At 41.9% G+C, this 18,156-nt stretch overlaps 1 protein-coding gene across 1 annotated transcript in view; it reads left to right on the top strand.

Annotated features, from left to right (window-relative positions):
* Positions 1–18,156, top strand: part of DNAH8 (dynein axonemal heavy chain 8) — a 581,193-nt gene that overhangs the window by 243,431 nt on the left and 319,606 nt on the right. The window contains exons 31-34 of the mRNA XM_054024546.1: positions 2,577–2,681; positions 3,256–3,369; positions 12,165–12,227; positions 16,531–16,631. Of these exons, the coding sequence (XP_053880521.1) occupies positions 2,577–2,681; positions 3,256–3,369; positions 12,165–12,227; positions 16,531–16,631 (383 nt within the window). The remainder of the gene's footprint in view (positions 1–2,576; positions 2,682–3,255; positions 3,370–12,164; positions 12,228–16,530; positions 16,632–18,156) is intronic.

Raw genomic sequence — 18,156 nt, 5'->3', positions numbered from 1 at the left:
TCTTGTGCTTGTTTGCTGGATATTGATGTTAAATTCAAATAAGGACTTTCTATATTAGGGAAATTTGCACTGGTATAACTGCATATTGTGTTCACAGTGAAAACCTAGTATTGCACCAGTACAGTGTGTCTAGGGGTTTGCACCAATGTAACTGTAGTGATGTAGTTACACTGGTGCAAATTTCCCTAATTTTGACAAGCCCTGTTCTAGTGTCTGTTTTTCAAATTAGGTATACAAGTCTGTTAAGGCTGATTCCCCACTCTGGCACTTTGAGTGCAGAAGGTGGGGGCCCGCAAGGATTCTAAAAATTAATACTGGCCACTTCAACCTCCCAAGGTTACAGCTTTTCTCTGACCTTGGATGGGTAGATGCTGCCACCACCCAAATGCAAACCCCTTGAAACCCAGGAAGGTGCACTTGGGAATTCCTTCCTGTGGGGTACCCTCAAGCCCTTTCACCCCCCCTCCAGGGAAGAGCTGAGAAAGAAAACAAAGTAAATAGCTGTTGCCCCCAGCTAATTAAACAACATATGCACATACCTCTTTGGACACCAAAAATCCAATACTGTTATTAAAAAAAGGTAAATTTTATTAAAAAACACATCTGGCACTTAGGCTTTTGCTAGATTTAAAAAACACCCACTTACAACAATTAAACATCAAGAATAACCTTCTAGAGGTCCAGCTTAAAGGTTACAAGCAAAACAAAAAGCATTTGGGGTTAGCACAGAGGAGTCCACAAGCCAATAAGAAATAAACAGAAATAAACCTAATCACATCTTTCTAAACACTCCTGATCTACTTACATATCTGGGTTGTTAAATAAGTAGTTCTAGATATGATCTGATGATTTTCATATCTGGACATCAGCTTCTCAGAGCATAACTGCTCCCTGGTTCCCTCTTTCCCGGAGAACCACAACACACAGACAAAGGGAAGTTTTGTCCCCATTTTAAAAAGTTCTAACCCTCCCATTGGCTCTTTTGGTCAGGTGCCCACTCCTTTCCTTTTACCTGTCGGCTTGTTAACCCTTTACAGGTAAAGCAAATAGAGAACAGCACCAAGAGGGATTTTATAGCCAACTGGCTGGCTGGGTGTCCATAAAAGGAAACTACCACCTGTTCCCTACTGGGAATCTACCATGCACCCAGTTTTCTACCAGTTCTTGTGACCTGTACGCTGTATGCAAACAATCATGGGAGAGATGGTGAACCACAATGATTATAGTACAATAATAAACTCTGATAGTAGCAGCAGTGTTCAACATGTCTTCTAGTATAGCCAATTCATGTTGTTATAAATGTGTAGGGAAAATGTTGCTGAATCTGATGAGTATTTATTTATTTTATTTTAATAGCTCCAAATGTGTCCTACATACTTAGAGAGGGGTGTAAGGATAAGGTCCTGACCCAAAGTGTTTACAGTCTATACTATAGAGTTTGCTAACCTGTAAGTTCCACTCACGTCAATGGGATTACTGACATGAGTACGTCACTTTTAAATATAAATATTTTCAGGATTGTGCCCTAAGTGGAAAACATATAAACCAGGAATGTGATAAAAACTAGGATATAGAGCAATGATAATTAGCAAGTTACTTGTTAGTTCATGTTTGATTTTTGTCCCCCTTACGCCCTCATTGATTTAATTAATGCTTTGTTGAGGGGAGGACAAGTCTTCATAAGCCTTACTGAAGTGTGGGTTAAGGGAATACTTAGAAGAGGAGATGGTATAGGCTTGAGCTGAGATACGAAGAGGTTTCCAAGCATAGAGGATTGCAGGGAAGAAAGAACTGTGTATTCATAGGCAGTCGTAAACTGAGAGAATGCACGCTACAAGTACACAATAGCAAGCAAGTGGCTTACATACTTCACTCAGCCTTTTGTCTTGGTTATAATTTTTCTCTGCTCGGTCATGAACCTTAAACTAAACTAATTATCCCATTTTCTCCTTTAAATAATCTGTGCCCTATTTCTACAATGAGGGTAGTAAACTAGAGAATATATAAGCTGCAGCATTAACAGAACCAAACTACATAAAAAATCAAGCATTGTTAGTCTCATCCTAGCATTATTATATGTGAAAGCACTTGATAAATCAGTCTGAACATATTGCAGTGACATTCCTTGTAAACAGGGTGATACAAAACCTCTGAAATATGCAGTGTGGTGTTGATAATCATCCAGAGTTGGGAACATTTCTCAAAATGTACATGTATATCCATATAGTATACAAATTAATAATCTACTTTGAAAAAATGTAATTAGCATGAAAAACATGTTATATAATAATACATTTTTAGGCGGTTCTGTGAACATTAACACAGACAATGTCTAGTGTTTCTAAATTTGCCTCTAATATTTCACACAGCTCTGCTCATTACAAGATTAGTTGTATCTGTTGTAGTCAGAGACTGGCTCTTCTTCATCCAACCCCCTTTTTAAAAACAACAACAACAAAACATAAATTTGGGGCCTAAACTAAGTTGAGTGTATTCTTTTAAAGTATATTTTACAAACTTTGTATTCCTGCAAATAAATTTGAATTGTATCATAATTATTTTTTCTTCTTTTATAGGAAGCCTATAGTATTTTAAATAGATTTGAAGTTGAGGTGACAAAAGAGGAATCAGAAGGAGTTGATACACTTAGATATTCTTTTAACAAATTACAGACCAAAGCTGTAAGAATCTGAAACTGTACTTTTTCTACTACTCATTAGAAGATAGTATGAGTCATTAGGCTTATATGAGAGTAAGGGACTAATACATAAGCTGTACTGCTCCAAGAGTAGCCAATATAGGAATTGGTCACCTCTTACAATGATAGTGAGAAAAATAAGTTACTTCCCATAGTCAGAATGCAGCTAAATCCTATCCTTTTGTTTTGTCCTTCCCTAGTACTTTTTAAAAAAATCTCTGAATATGGATGAAGTTCAGGTTTTGTTCTGTAGTTAGTTAGTTTAGTTTGTTTTGACCACTCTGATTTTTTTTAAAGATGAGGCAGTTACAGCATCTTGTAAGAGAATAATGCTTTGAAGGTGTTAGAGTTTTTGTTTTGATTTTTTTTTAATCTCTGTTTTCATATTTAGCTGTCTGAATAAAAAGCTATTTTTTGTCCAATGCTTCTGTAGTTTTTTTAATGTAACAAATCAACTTAATTGTATAGAATTGACATCCCTTTCTTTATTAGTATTTTTAAAGATATAACTTTATTTAAATATTTTATTAATAAATGGGCATTCATTTATATTTTAGGTCAGTGTTCAAGATGAGTTGGTTCAAGTTCAGCCAAAATTTAAGAGTAATCTATTGGAGTCCGTTGAAATTTTTCGTGAAGATGTAGCAAACTTTGACACATCATATGACACGGTAATTAAGTTTGGAAGTTATCTATTGGACTTGTGGTTCAGTTCCTCAGGATATATGGCTTGCAGCAGTTGGGTACCAAATTTTTGATCTGCTGAGTTGTCCCTATGAGTTCCTGAGGGCATGGTAACCCAACCAACCTTCTGTCTTAGTTACTAGGTCAGCTATGCTTTAGATCCCTTTTAGTCCTTCTTAAGTGCACCCCTCAGATGATAAGCCTGCCTGCATTAATCTCTCAAGGGTTGAACCATGCAGTCTTACCACTCTTAATCTTCATCTCTGGGCTGCACCCCTGCTATTTCTCAACCATGTCTATCTGACAGACCCAACTGAGTTTAGCACCTGTAAGACTTTTCTCTGGGAGCCTGTGACCAACAAGCTGATTAATATCAGAGGGGTAGCCATGTTAGTCTGAATCTGTAAAAAGCATCTGAAGAAGTGAGGTTCTTACCCACGAAAGCTTATGCTCCCAGTACTTCTGTTAGTCTCAAAGGTGCCACAGGACCCTCTGTTGCTTCTTTAAGCTGATTAATGTGACTCAAAAACAATTTCTTCAAAATAAAGTTTTATTTATTCTTTCACCCAAAGATATAAAACAAAAAAGGCCTATATGCATTTATCTTCAAAATATGCATTTTCACACAGCTCTTGTTCCTGGACACCCACCCGGCTGCTGTGTTTGGGTCCCACATCCCTGGGCACCGTGTGCTTTAAGCTTCCATTGGTCTGAATATGCTGCAGCACTGCCTCTTTCCTTGGTCTCAATGGCACACTTCCTGTGCATAGACTCTCTGTTATCCCCTCTTGGAAATGTATCTTCACAGCCCAGCTGGCCTCAGTCCCAGGATCAGTGTTGTGTCTCCTTTCCTCCCCACACAGATCTCCCAGTAGTTTAACCACACCATCTCCCAGAACTCCAACCTTGTGGGCATTCTGGGCTTACAATTTAACTCTTTAGGGACACGATAGGTGAAGCATATAACACAGACAAAGGTTTCTAAACACAATTACTCCTTGCTTTAGATAGCAAAAAATGTATACAGATCCAGTTATAAATAATAAATTCCTACATGCATTTCCTTACTTCATTTTCAGTACCACTGTGGAACATGATCTGGGCTTAGGTCAGAGTTTCTAGGGTGTTCAGGATCCACTTCCGGCAGTTCATGGCTTTCTCTCTGAATCCTGGAGTCTCTCTGTCTCTCCTCCAGGTTAGCTTCCTTTGATGTTGGCTGGTCCCATACTCAAAAAAGTTCTCTATTCTATGAAAGCATGCTCAGTTTACTTCTGCCCCTTGCCCCAAGCTTCCTGAATCCTGAGTGTGATCTGTGAGTTCTCCTGGGTATATAAATCCTAGCATTAACACCTGACTTCTTAATTCTGATGTTTAGGAATTTTCCAGCCTCCAAGCCCTCTCCCAGACAAACGTAGACTAACTGGTTTCCCAGTTCTGGTAATCCTCCTTAGCATACCCGTTATTCAGTCAGAACATAGTTAGATACGCCGTATTGGAGCATCTTCCAGAGTAACATGAGATGATCGCTAAGGGTATTGTCTCAGCATTGTCTCCAAGCATTTTCTGATGCTTCTCATAGACTCATAGACTCATAGGCTACATCTACACTACAGGGGGGAGTCGATTTAAGATACGCGTAGCTGAATTCGACGTATCGCAGCCGACTTACCCCGTTGTGAGGACGGCGGCAAAATCGACCTCTGTGGCTTTCTGTCGGCGGCGCTTACTACCACCTCCGCTGGTGGAGTAAGAGCGCCGATTCGGGGATCGATTGTCGCGTCCCGATGGGACGCGATAAATCGATCCCCGAGAGGTCGATTTCTACCCGCCGATTCAGGCGGGTAGTATAGACCTAGCCATAGACTTTAAGGTCAGAAGGGACCATTATGATCATCTAGTCTGACCTCCCGCATGATGCAGGCCACAAAAGCTGACCCACCCCCTTTCCCTTAACTCAGCTGTTGAAGACCCCAAATCCTGTGATTTAAAGACTTCAAGGCGCAGAGAATCCTCCAGCTAGCAACCCCCGCCCCATGCTGCGGAGGAAGGCAAAAAGCCTCCAGGGCCTCTGCCAATCTACCCTGGAGGAAAATTCCTTCCCGACCCCAAATATGGCGATCAGTAGAACCCCAAGCATGCAGGCAAGATTCTCCAGCCAGACCCTCATTGACCATTCATACTGTTTACCAGCGATGGCATGTTGTTGACTAATTGACTAAAATCACGTTATCCCATCAAACCATTCCCTCCATAAACTTATCTAGCTTAATCTTAAAGCCAGAGAGGTCTTTCGCCCCCACTGTTTCCCTCTGAAAAGCTGTTCCAAAATTTCACCCCTCTGATGGTTAGAAGCCTTCGTCTAATTTCAAGCCTAAACTTCCCCACGGCCAGTTTATATCCATTCGTTCTCGTGTCCACATTAGTATTGAGCTGAAATAATTCCTCTCCCTCCCTGGTATTTATCCCTCTGATATATTTAAAGAGAGCAATCATATCCCCCCTCAGCCTTCTTTTGGTTAGGGTAAACAAACCGAGCTCCTCAAGTCTCCTTTCATACGACAGGTTTTCCATTCCTCTGATCATCCTAGTGGCCCTTCTCTGTACCCGTTCCAGTTTGAGTTCATCCTTTTTAAACATGGGAGACCAGAACTGCACACAGTACTCCAAATGAGGTCTCACCAGTGCCTTGTATAACGGAAGCAGCACCTCCTTACCCCTACTAGATATACCCCGCCTAATGCATCCCAAGACCGCATTAGCTTTTTTCACGGCGACATCACATTGCCGACTCATAGTCATCCTGCGGTCAACCAGGACTCCGAGGTCCTTCTCCCCCTCTGTTACTTCCAACCGATGCGTCCCCACCTTATAACTAAAATTCTTGTTAGTCATCCCTAAATGCATCACCTTACACTTTTCACTGTTAAATTTCATCCTATTTCTATTACTCCAATTTGCAAGGTCATCCAAGTCTCCCTGCAGGATATCCCGATCCTTCTCCGAATTGGCAATACCTCCCAACTTTGTGTCATCTGCAAACTTTATCAGCCCACTCCTACATTTGGTTCCGAGGTCATTAATAATAGATTAAATAAAATCGGACCCAAAACCGAACCTTGAGGAACTCCACTGGTGACCTTCCTCCAACCTGACAGTTCACCTTTCAGTATGACCCACTGCAGTCTCCCCTTTAACCAGTTCTTTATCCACCTCTGGATTTTCATATCGATCCCCATCTTTTCCAATTTAACCAATAATTCCTCGTGCGGTACCGTATCAAACGCTTTACTGAAATCGAGGTATATTAGGTCCACCGCATTTCCCTTATCTAAAAAGTCTGTTACTTTCTCAAAGAAGGAGATCAGGTTGGTTTGGCACTATCTGCCTTTCGTAAAACCATGTTGTAATTTGTCGCAATTGCCATTGACCTCAAGGTCCTTAACTACTTTCTCCTTCAAAATTTTTTCCAAGACCTTGCATACTACAGATGTTAAACTAACAGGCCTGTAGTTACCCGGGTCACTTTTTTTCCCTTTCTTGAAAATAGGAACCACATTAGCTATTCTCCAGTCCAATGGTACCACCCCCGAGTTTATAGATTCATTAAAAATTATCGCTAATGGGCTTGCAATTTCCCGCGCCAGTTCCTTCAGTATTCTCGGATGAAGATCATCCGGTCTGCCCGATTTAGTCCCATTAAGCTGTTCAAGTTTGGCTTCTACCTCGGATATGGTAATTTCGATCCCCCCCTCTGTCACGCTGCCACTATTCCCAAGCCCTTCATTAGCCTCATTAAAGACCGATGCAAAATATTTGTTTAGATATTGTGCCATGCCTAGATTATCCTTAATCTCCACTCCATCTACAGTCTTCAGCGGTCCCACTTCTTCTTTCTTTGTTTTCTTCCTATTTATATGGCTATAAAACCTCTTACTATTGGTTTTAATTCCCCTAGCAAGGTCCAACTGTACACGACTTTTGGGCTTTCTCACTCCATCTCTACATGCTCTGACCTCAATAAGGTAGGTTTCTTTACTGATCCCTCCCCTCTTCCACTCTTTGTACGCTTTCTGTTTTTTCTTAATCACCCCTTTGAGACGCTCGCTCATCCAGCTCGGTCTAAATCTCTTGCCTACTAACCGTTACCTTTTCTCGGGATACAGGCCTCCGACAGCTCCTGCAACTTTAATTTAAAATAATCCCAGGCGCCATCCGCCTTTAGGTCCATAAATATATTAGCCCAATCCACTTCCCTAACCAGTCCCCTTAATTTATTAAAATTAGCCTTTTTGAAATTGTAAACCCTAGTCTCCGATTTAATTCTGTTAATCCTTTAGTTTAGTTTAAATCGAATTAGCTCATGATCACTCGAGCCAAGGTTGTCCCCTACAACCATTTCCTCAACGAGGTCCTCACTACTCACCAAAACCAAATCTAAAATGGCATCCCCCCTCGTCGGTTCAGCTACTACTTGATGAAGGAATTCATCAGCTAACACGTCTAGGAACATCTGAGCCCTATTATTGTTACTAGCATTTGTTCCCCAATCTATATCCGGGAAGTTAAAGTCTCCCATGATTACACAGTTCCTATTAGTATTTACTTCCCTAAAAACATTAAATAGTTCTCTGTCCGTATCCAGGCTAGATCCCGGCGGTCTATAGCACACCCCAAGCACTATCCCAGGGGAGGCTCTAGTAGTTCTTTTACCCAGTGTGAGTATTGCCCAGACAGACTCATAGACTCATAGACTTTAAGGTCAGAAGGGACCATTATGATCATCTGGTCTGACCCCCTGCATACTGCAGGTCACAAGACCCTTCCCTGGACTCTGCCGTTGAAGTCCCCAATCCTGTGTTTTAGTGACTTCAATCGGCAGAGACCCTCCTGCTAGTGATCCCTGCCCCATGCTGCGGAGGAAGGCGAAAAATCTCCAGAGGCTCAGCCAATCTACCCTGGAGGAAAATTCCTTCCCGACCCCAAATATGGCGATCAGTAATACCCCGAGCATGTAGGCAAGAGTCTCTAGCCTGACCCTTGTTGGCCATTATGCTATTTACGTACCATTGCTTGGTTTTCCTTGGCTACTATGTTTTACCATTAAACCATTCCCTCCATAAATTTATCTAACTTAATCTTAAAACCAGACAGGTCCGTCGCCCCCACCGTTTCCCTCGGAAGGCCGTTCCAATATTTCACCCCTCTGACGGTCAGAAACCTTCGTCTAATTTCAAGCCTGAACTTCCCCATGGCCAGTTTATATCCATTCGTTCTCGTGTCCACATTAGTACTAAGCTGGAATAATTCCTCTCCCTCCCTTGTATTTATCCCTCTGATATATTTAAAGATAGCAATCATATCCCCCCCTCAGCCTTCGCTTTGTCAGACTAAACAACCCAAGCTCCTCTAATCTCTTTTCATACGACAGGTTTTCCATTCCTCTGATCATCCTAGTCGCCCCTCTCTGCACCCGTTCCAGTTTGAGTTCATCTTTTTTAAACATGGGAGACCAGAACTGCACACAGTACTCCAAATGAGGTCTCACCAGCGCCTTATACAACGGAAGCAGGACCTCCTTATCCCTACTAGATATACCTCGCCTAATACATCCCAAGACCGCATTGGCTTTTTTCACCGCCACGTCACATTGTCGACTCATAGTCATCCTGCGGTCTACAAGGACCCCTAAGTCCTTCTCCTCTTCCGTTACTTCTAACCAATGCGTCCCCATCTTGTAACTAAAATTGTTATTAGTCATCCCCAAGTGCATCACCTTACACTTTTCACTATTAAATTTTATCCTATTTCTGATACTCCAATTCACAAGCTCATTCAAGTCTCCCTGCAGAATATTCCTATCCTCCTCCGAAATTGCAACTCCTCCCACCTTCGTATCATCCGCAAACTTTATCAGTCCACTCTTGCAATCGGTTCCGAGGTCAGTTATAAATAGATTAAATAAAATGGGTCCCAAAACCGAACCTTGAGGCACTCCACTAGTAACCTCCCTCCAACCCGACAGTTCACCCTTTAATACGACCCGCTGCATTCTCCCCATTAACCAATTCCTTATCCACCTCTGGATTTTCATATCGATCCCCATGTTTTCCAGTTTAACCAATAATTCCTCATGGGGTACAGTATCAAACGCTTTACTGAAATCCAGGTATATTAGGTCCACCGCATTTCCCTTATCTAATAAGTCCGTTACTTTCTCAAAGAAGGAGATCAGATTCGTTTGGCACGATCTGCCCTTCGTAAAACCATGCTGTAATTTATCGCAATTGCCATTAACCTCAAGGTCCTCAACTAGTTTCTCTTTCAGAATCTTCTCCAGCACCTTGCACACTACAGATGTTAAACTAACAGGCCTGTAGTTACCCGGATCACTTTTTTTCCCTTTCTTGAAAATAGGAACCACGTTGGCTATTCTCCAGTCTAACGGGACCACCCCCGAGTTTACAGATTCATTAAATATTATCGCTAATGGGCCTGCTATTTCCCGCGCCAATTCCTTCAATATTCTCGGATGAAGATCGTCCGGTCCTCCCGACTTAGTCCCATTAAGGCGTTCAAGTTTTGTTTCTACCTCAGATGCGGTAATCCCCCATCCTATATGCCCCTCTGTAATGGTGCTAGTATCCCTAATACCTTCATTGGCCTCATTAAACACCGATGCAAAATATTCATTGAGATATTGCGCCATGCCTAGATTATCTTTAATCTCCTCTCCGGCTATAGTCTTCAGCGGTCCCACTTCTTCTTTCTTTGCTTTCTTCCTATTTATATGGCTGTAAAACCTTTTACTATTGCTTTTAATTCCCCTCGCTAGGTCCAACTCTACACGGCCTTTGGCCTTTCTCACTCTATCTCTACATTCTCTGACTTCACTAAGGTAAGTTTACCCATTCCATCAGTTATTATTTCTTTACAGTTTACCTCATTATTGACATACAATGCGACTCCCCCACCTTTACCTTTGTTCCGGTCGTTCCTAAACAGCACATACCCTTCCATTCCTGTACTCCAGTCATGACTACCGTTCCACCATGTTTTGGTTATTCCTATGATATCTGGTTTCATTTCTCGGACCAGGAGCTCCAATTCCTCCATTTTGTTACATAGGCTTCTCGCATTGGTGTATAAACATCTTAATGTATGCCGTTTAGCCTGTCTCCCATTAGTTATGCAATTTGGTACCGACCCCGTACTGTCCATCCCCCCTCTCCTTGTTATGTCCAATCCCTTCCCCCTAGCTATATCTGTTCCTATCCCATCACCTTCCTTTTCAATGTTGGAATCTGGCGTGGAGATTAACTGGACATCTCCCAACCGTCCCCCCACTGACTTCTTTAGCAAGTTCAGTGGAGACTGCAATTATGCTTCATTTGTGAAGCTATCCTGATTTTCACTAACTAAAGATCAGACTCTATACCTTTTATAAAGGATTGGTCTTAATGATCAGCTCATTTTTTCTCATATTACTGAGGGTAACATTTTCAAAAGCACCTAAGTGACTTAGGAATAAATGCGAGTAACATTTTCTAAGCTGAAAAATGCAAATTCGTTGCAACAAAAATGCTTTGTGAATTTGAGTTGAATTTGCTGAATTGTTTTGGTCGGAAAAGAAAATTTGGAAAAAATCAAAACATTATGATTTTTGAAACAAAACTACCTTTGTTTAGAAATTTACTTCAATTTTATTTTAAAAAGGGTAGACTAATGTAAAAACAGAATGAAATATTTCATTTTGGGTCAAACAAAATGTTTTGCTTGTGTTAAAACAAATTTTTTTGACTATTTTGGAACACTGAAAAATGTAAAAAAAAAAAAAAAAAAGGTTAATTTGGGTCAACCTGAAGTAATTTTTTGTTTTGTTTTTTGGTATGACCAGCAACTGAAAAGTCAGTTATTCACACATTTCTGTTCAGGGGCCTATATCCCACTGATTTCATGTAAAGGCTTTTGAAAATTTTACCATGGGTCTCATGGATGAGTCTCAAAGGAGAAATATAATTCTAGCTCTTTGAATATATTGCCTTCTCTGTTCTCCTTCCAAACTTCTTCAGAGAAGTGGGATTTAAGCAGTGGAAAAAATGAAGGCTGTTGTGTCACCAGAGCCCTTTGTTTCTTTGCTTTAATAGTCATGGGGGATGCTTTCACAGCCCTAATGGGCACTGCTTTTTTTTAAGTGATTCCAAGCTCTGTGTCACAATGTGTTTGCATCCCATAATGCAGATCTACAGAGTCAATATACTTGAAATACAGTTACTGGTATGTTAATCTTTCTATCTTCCTCCCTTCCACTCCCAACACCTCAAGTTATACTTAACAAGACATTTTGTGCAGTTCTAATACATACCAGTGAAAGTAAGCTCTGTGGAAATAAAAACAATACATGGCAGATTGAATATTCTGTAACTCTGATTATACCTTTGATAAAAGTAAAGAGTCGCCTCAAGTCACTTTTTGGGCATTCTTGCTTTATTCTTGACAGTATGAAAATATGCAGAACATGAAAGTATATTATCTACTAATAGCAAATTTGATTAGACTACAGAAATTTCTATTTTATCTAAAATATTTTTCCTTTGATACACTTTTGTAACTCTTTTGGCATTAGTGGGATTTATGGACACACTTAAATGATTCATATACCCCTTACATATATCCCTTGACTATTTAAACAGTTTTGTATATGCTGATGGTTTGTAAATATAGAATTTGCCTTAACACACTTGAAGAGTTAATATTCACTTTGGTTAAAATTTGTTTGCTTTAGGAAGGACCCATGGTTCCAAATACACCACCACAAGAAGCCAGCAATAGGTTACAAATATTCCAGGTAAGAAAAAAATTAGTTTTGAAATGTTAAATTGAGAGTCATAGTTGTGAATCAAAATGAGTTTAGAAAAAGATCCATTACTATCTCTGGAACACGGGAATTGATGGACAATATTGAGCATTACTCTGTAAATTACTTAGATCATAAACTCTTCAGAGCAGGAATTTTCTCTTACTGTGTGATTATACAGCACCTAGCACTATGGGCCCTGTGCTCAACTGGGACCTTGAAACACTGCTGTGATGCAAATAATAACAACAAGAAGAAAAACTTAATTTGTTCAGTGTGTTTTCTACAGACATTTTCTGCATTAGAAACAGAAATTCTCAGGGGATTTTAGGGATTGATTTCTGCAGCAAAGATACACAGTTGATATGTACCTTTGCTTCATTCTGTTAGTCACAGTCAAATGGCTGTATGCCTTTTCTTCAAAACCAACACCTCTAGCTCCCTTAAAGTTTTTGTTTCCTCATTAGACACTTGCTGCCAAGCTTGATAGTTTCCTAAAACCAATTTTCACTTGATGCAACAGTGTTCATCTGTCTCTGCTGTGGCCCCTACCCTTGACTGGAAGGACTGAAGAGAACACCATCTGCGCTCCCAACTCCCTCACCCTTAATCCCAGAGCCCTGTAGTTATTTCTGATCTGCTGCAGGACATACCTCGCAGTATCATTAGTGCCCACATGGATGAGTAGCATGGGGTAGTAGTCAGAGGGCTGGATGATCCTCAACAGTCCCTCCGTAGCATCTCGGATACGGGTCCCTGGCATGCAGCATACCTCCCGGGATGCCATGTCAGGGCGACAGATGGGTGCCTCTGTCCCCCTCAGAAGAGAGTCTCCAACCACCACTAGCCTATATTTCCTCCTGAGAGTGGTGGCTGTGCTCCTCCCAGCCTTGGGGATATATGTCTTCTCTTCTTCAACCTTTCGGGGTGATTCCTCATCACTCGTTGCCAGGGCAGCATTAACAGTTCTTCATCACCATGGTGAGTGAGTTGGGAGTAGGGGTGGAGCACTGCCTGCTGCCAGAAGTAACCAGCAGCCAGTATCCTCCCTGTACCAAAGCCTTATCCTCCTTCCCCAGTCGCATGACAGCAGTCCTTTCTAGCTGGATAGCTTCCTCAGCCTTGGAAGTCGCCATATGAATACTGTCAATTAATTGTTTAATTACAGTTTTTCCATGCATAACAAAAGACATTAGAACAGACTTGATAAAGGTATATTGAAACCTAATCATTTATCAAGTCTAAATGACCTAGGTAAAGCCTTTCAAACCTCACTGCCTAAAACTGGGCATCTCAATTGGCCATCTTAATAAAGATAAGTAGGTTTTCAGTGGTGCTGAGCACTCACAAAACCTCTGAAAACCAGGTTCTTTTTTGTGTGCTTCTTAATATACAGTTCGGTGTCACATTTAAAATTTGTGGACATCACCAGATGAGTGTGAGACAAAGATGGGGCATGCACAACACCACCCAGTAATTGCCCCGGGTACCTGACTCATGCATGTACACAGAGCTGTGTTGCCGCTTGCTCCTGTTCTCTGTCTGGGCCAGGCGGGAGGTGAGTGAGGTCAGAGCTGGGCTGAGCTTCCTGGATTTGGGGGAGCTGGGACCTCTCTGCACAGAGCAGGCAGAGCTCCCTGCCCACCTTGCCTCGGAGGGGCCCCCTGGGGCTGAGCGGGACGCTCGTCTTGAGGGCCCCTGCATGCTGGCCTCTCCACTGAGGCTGCCTTGGATGGGGCTGGTTTAGGAGGCAATAACAATGGGAGTTTTTGCCTCACTAGCAATGGGATTGAGCCCTCCTATTCATTTCCCAGTCCCATTGGGACCCTCAGAGCTCCACCCAGTCTGCTCAGAACCTTACTGGAAAATTTCATGGAGCAAGCAGGCTCCAAGCCATGATCCAGCCACTCGTCACACTCATGCTTAGCACAGATCTAGTGCTTTGCTGCCAAGGATCTCGAAGTACACTGTAAATGGAAGTGGATATTGCCATCCCCATCTTATGGGAGGGGAAACTGAGGCACAGAGCAGGGACATGATTTGCTCAGGGTCACCCAGCAAGTCTGTAACAGAGCTGGGAATAGAACCCAGGAGTTCTCTCTCTCAGTCCCTCTGCTGTAACCACTGGCCCAAACTCCTTTTCCAGCACATATGTGACCTATGCCCTTCCAAAGTATCCTTCTCCTAGGCTGCAATCCTGCTCCCCAGGAAATCAATTCCCTAGCTCCCATGGGGGCCAGGTGTCTACATGCTTCCCTTGGGCTGGGGTCTGCCTTGCAGGGGGCTTTCCCCTGCCTGGTGGCTGGGTCCCTGGGACGCTGAGTGTGGGCACAAAGCAGCCTGGTGAGCACAGGCCCTGTACAGGGCTCAGCCAGCTTTAGGAGCCAAGCGTGCTTGGCCTTTGTGGAGCTATAAATGAGTCAAGGCCACTTTGTGGTGTGGCCCATGACCTGGAATATGGTGAGAGGGGGTAGGGCCCATGAGCCACGGGGCTTTCTTGCTGGGTGCAACAAAGCAATCCAACTGCAAAGAGCGGCTGGGCAGCCCGGGAGCATCTTCCCCAGACTCTCTGCTGCCTCCTTGCCCCATGTGCAACTTTGCCTGTTCCCCCCTCCTTGCCCTATGTATTGCCCCGCTTGTTACTGCTGCTCCTCCCCACCTGTTGCTCACCCCCTTGCTGCCCTGCATGCTGCTGCCCCTCTCCCTGCCCCTTCTCTTCTTGAACACCTGTTGCTTGGGCTGTTGCCGCTGTCCCCACCCCTCTTGTGGGTGCCTGGACTATTGTCCCCCACCCCCTTTCCTGCTCCACTTGTTGGAGTGCTGGAACCCGGCTCACCATCAAGTGACCCAGCCAGGTCATGGCACTTGGGTATCTCCAGACACTGCTGGATCCAAGCAGGCCTGGGAGCAGAGAGCAGCTCTTCGTGGCTCCAGACGCAGCTGCTGCTCTTCCTGCCCCCTCAGTGGAAGAGGCCGGTTACTACAGGAAACCAGACTTTTAGCACAGCTAACTGGACGCTGCCAGGTTCCCTTTTTGACTGGACATTCTGGCTGAAAATCTGACTCGTGACTCTATTGCCAACTGTGTTATTTATTAGCAATCCAATGGGCCTGGCACTTTGCAAGAGTTTTCCTTCAGGAGCCTGTGGAAAGCAACAATATGCAGTGAGACGGAAGCAGTTTCTTCAAAACAAAGTATGGTTTATTTGCTAAAAGATTCACATCACTCAGAGAAAAAGATTTAAGATAACAGACTTCTGTGCATACTGTGTCACTTATGCTTGGCATTCCCTTCAAGCCCCTAGGTAGACATGGGTTTGCCTTGGTGTCTGCTGTTCTCTTGAGGACCAAATTACAGTTTGTCTGCTGCAGATCCCTCACTCCCAGTCGGTGTCTCTTGGTCAACCTGCAGCTGCTGAAACTCCCCCCACCCCTCCTTTTCTGTAGGGCATGTCTTTTAATAGATCAGTATTTTGATGTTCAGATTCTCAGCCTTGGCAAACAGTCACATTGCCAGGGTTGGAACTGAGAAGTCCCTCTTCATGGCTATAAATGTAACTATTGTGTATGAGGGGATGCTTCTTATCTAGGCTACTGGTTATCCTTTTCTACTTTCCTTCTCTACAACCCCTCTTGACCTAACTATGCATTCAGGCAAGGTAAACTGAAAGGCATATGTTAGTAGTAAAAAGTAATACAAATATTTTCCAATTCTCCATACTTATGGAATGGTAATTGCCAGAATCACTCATCCTTCCTTTTTTAAAATTGATTCTATATTTGCTTTTCACCAGTCTTCTGGCAGTACACTTTGCTTGACAAGTTATATAATTCTGGCTCTATTTAATGGTTTTTTCTAGTTGTGTCCACACCAGCTAATACAATGTTTAATTTCTCCTGACTGTATAATATAATGTGGCTTTAAGTGCACATCCTTTTTTATAAAATATTTCTTCAGATCTTTGTTGTGCACATTTTCTCTGTTTAGCTGGAGCATCTGTAATATTAAATGAGACAATGTTTTTAAAAAATCTGTTAAATTGTAGTCTGCCCCTATTGTGGCATTCCTTGTTGACACTAGAAAAAACACTCCCCACTGTAGGTAGAAATTGAACAGGATTTAAAATCAAATGTATGTCCTTTGGAGACCAAAAGATGTTACTAGATATTTCTTTGTATACATACTGCAGACTTAAGATAGCTTTATAATTGGACAGCAGTTTATGATAATTAGAGGATCTCTTAGTTATCAAATGTATATCCTGTTTGCATTTTTAAATCTTAATTTGATCAGGCCAATTTTGATGAACTCTGGAGGAAATTTGTCACTTATTCATCTGGTGAACAGCTGTTTGGATTACCTGTCACAGACTATGAAGTTTTACATAAAATCAGGTAATGGAAAATAGAGCTATCTTCAAGAACATGTTAAGTATTTTAGAAATGCTGGAGTGAATTGAAAAAGGGCATTTGTACAAAAGTATATGTACTTATCCCATCATTTCTGGCAGACCTTATGTGGTATAAAAGAGCAGCGTTCTTGCAACTCTTAGCAGAGGGAGGAACATGAACTGAGGTATCCGAAGGAAGGTGAAGACCAGCTGTGGTCTGGAATTAGAATGGAGTTGGAGCTGCAGAGTCATGGCTGCCTGTGTGCTCTGTCCATGGAGTGGGACTGGCTGGAAGTAAAACTGCAATTGGGCTCTAACGTGGTACTGACTGGAGCCAGGAAGTGGTGTTTCAGTTGGGGAGTGAGGAATGACCAGGGTCTGGAGCCAGGCAGCAGGGACTAGCTGGAGATTCAGAGATGGAGACAGTCTGAGGGTGTGGGGAATTGGTATGACTGGGGAAATGATATAAGTATTGCATCTAGTCCAGGAAAAAACTTTGCATGCCTGTCACAGAAAGTGTAGAACACTATTCAAGCTTCCTCTGGATGGCTCACAGAGGTTTTTGCAGCTGTAGGTTAAATTAAAAAAACCAAAACAATCCACGAAGGGAGATTACAACACAGAATCTTTGTTAACTTGAAGGTAGGATTTCATAGTACAATTTAAGAAAAGATACACCATTAAACATATCTGTAAAGCCCCAAAGTATTAAAAACCATAGCAATTGAAAACTAAAGTTACACAAAAACAATTCTGCCACTATTTTTAACACTCAGTACATATACACAGAGCATTTAACACCCAAACAACTTTAACTTTGGCCCTCTATCAAAATCCAGAGGATCAGATCCTCAGCAAGTGTGAATCAGCAAAGCTCCTTTGAAAGATCAGGTCCAGAAACTTTAAAACCTTACCCTTATTCATACAATTGTTCTAAAAAGTTGGCTTTCATAGAATTCTAATTATAGTATATTGAACTCACTCATTTCTCTCTGTGTTTGCCTGTTTGATATTTGTACAATATTGTATTGTATAGTCTTTTATTTACTCATTCCTTTATATTGGAATAATATGAGAGCAAGGTATTTTGTTTTTATTTAGGTTTCTCTACCTAGATAAATATATTGGTATGATATCATTTAAATACTAAATATAAATATTTCTTTGTAAGTCAGTCCTCCAGCTTTTTAATAATTTTTGTTAATATTCTATGAATTCCATTCAATTTATTGAAACCTTTCTGGTATTGAGACAGCCAGAACTATATACAGTATTCCAACAGTTCTCCAACCTCTGCTGTATAGAAAGCAACAATCATCCTGGTCCATGATACAATGCCTGTACAAAGGCAGCCCAAAAATAATTAGAAATTGTTATTAATATAATCTTGCAAATTCATGTCAAACTCGTTGTCCCCTGCTAAATCCATTTCTGCTATACCTATTAAAGCATTATTCTAAAATTTGATAGTCTTGGACATCCCCCTGTCTCTCATATTCCACAGCTTTTTGGTCAGAAGTTCATTTATC

Source organism: Malaclemys terrapin, chromosome 3 (assembly GCF_027887155.1).
Source record: "Malaclemys terrapin pileata isolate rMalTer1 chromosome 3, rMalTer1.hap1, whole genome shotgun sequence".
In the NCBI taxonomy this organism is placed as follows: domain Eukaryota; kingdom Metazoa; phylum Chordata; order Testudines; family Emydidae; genus Malaclemys; species Malaclemys terrapin.
Note: the sequence above shows the minus strand (reverse complement) of the source record. Positions and strands in the feature narration are given on the sequence as shown.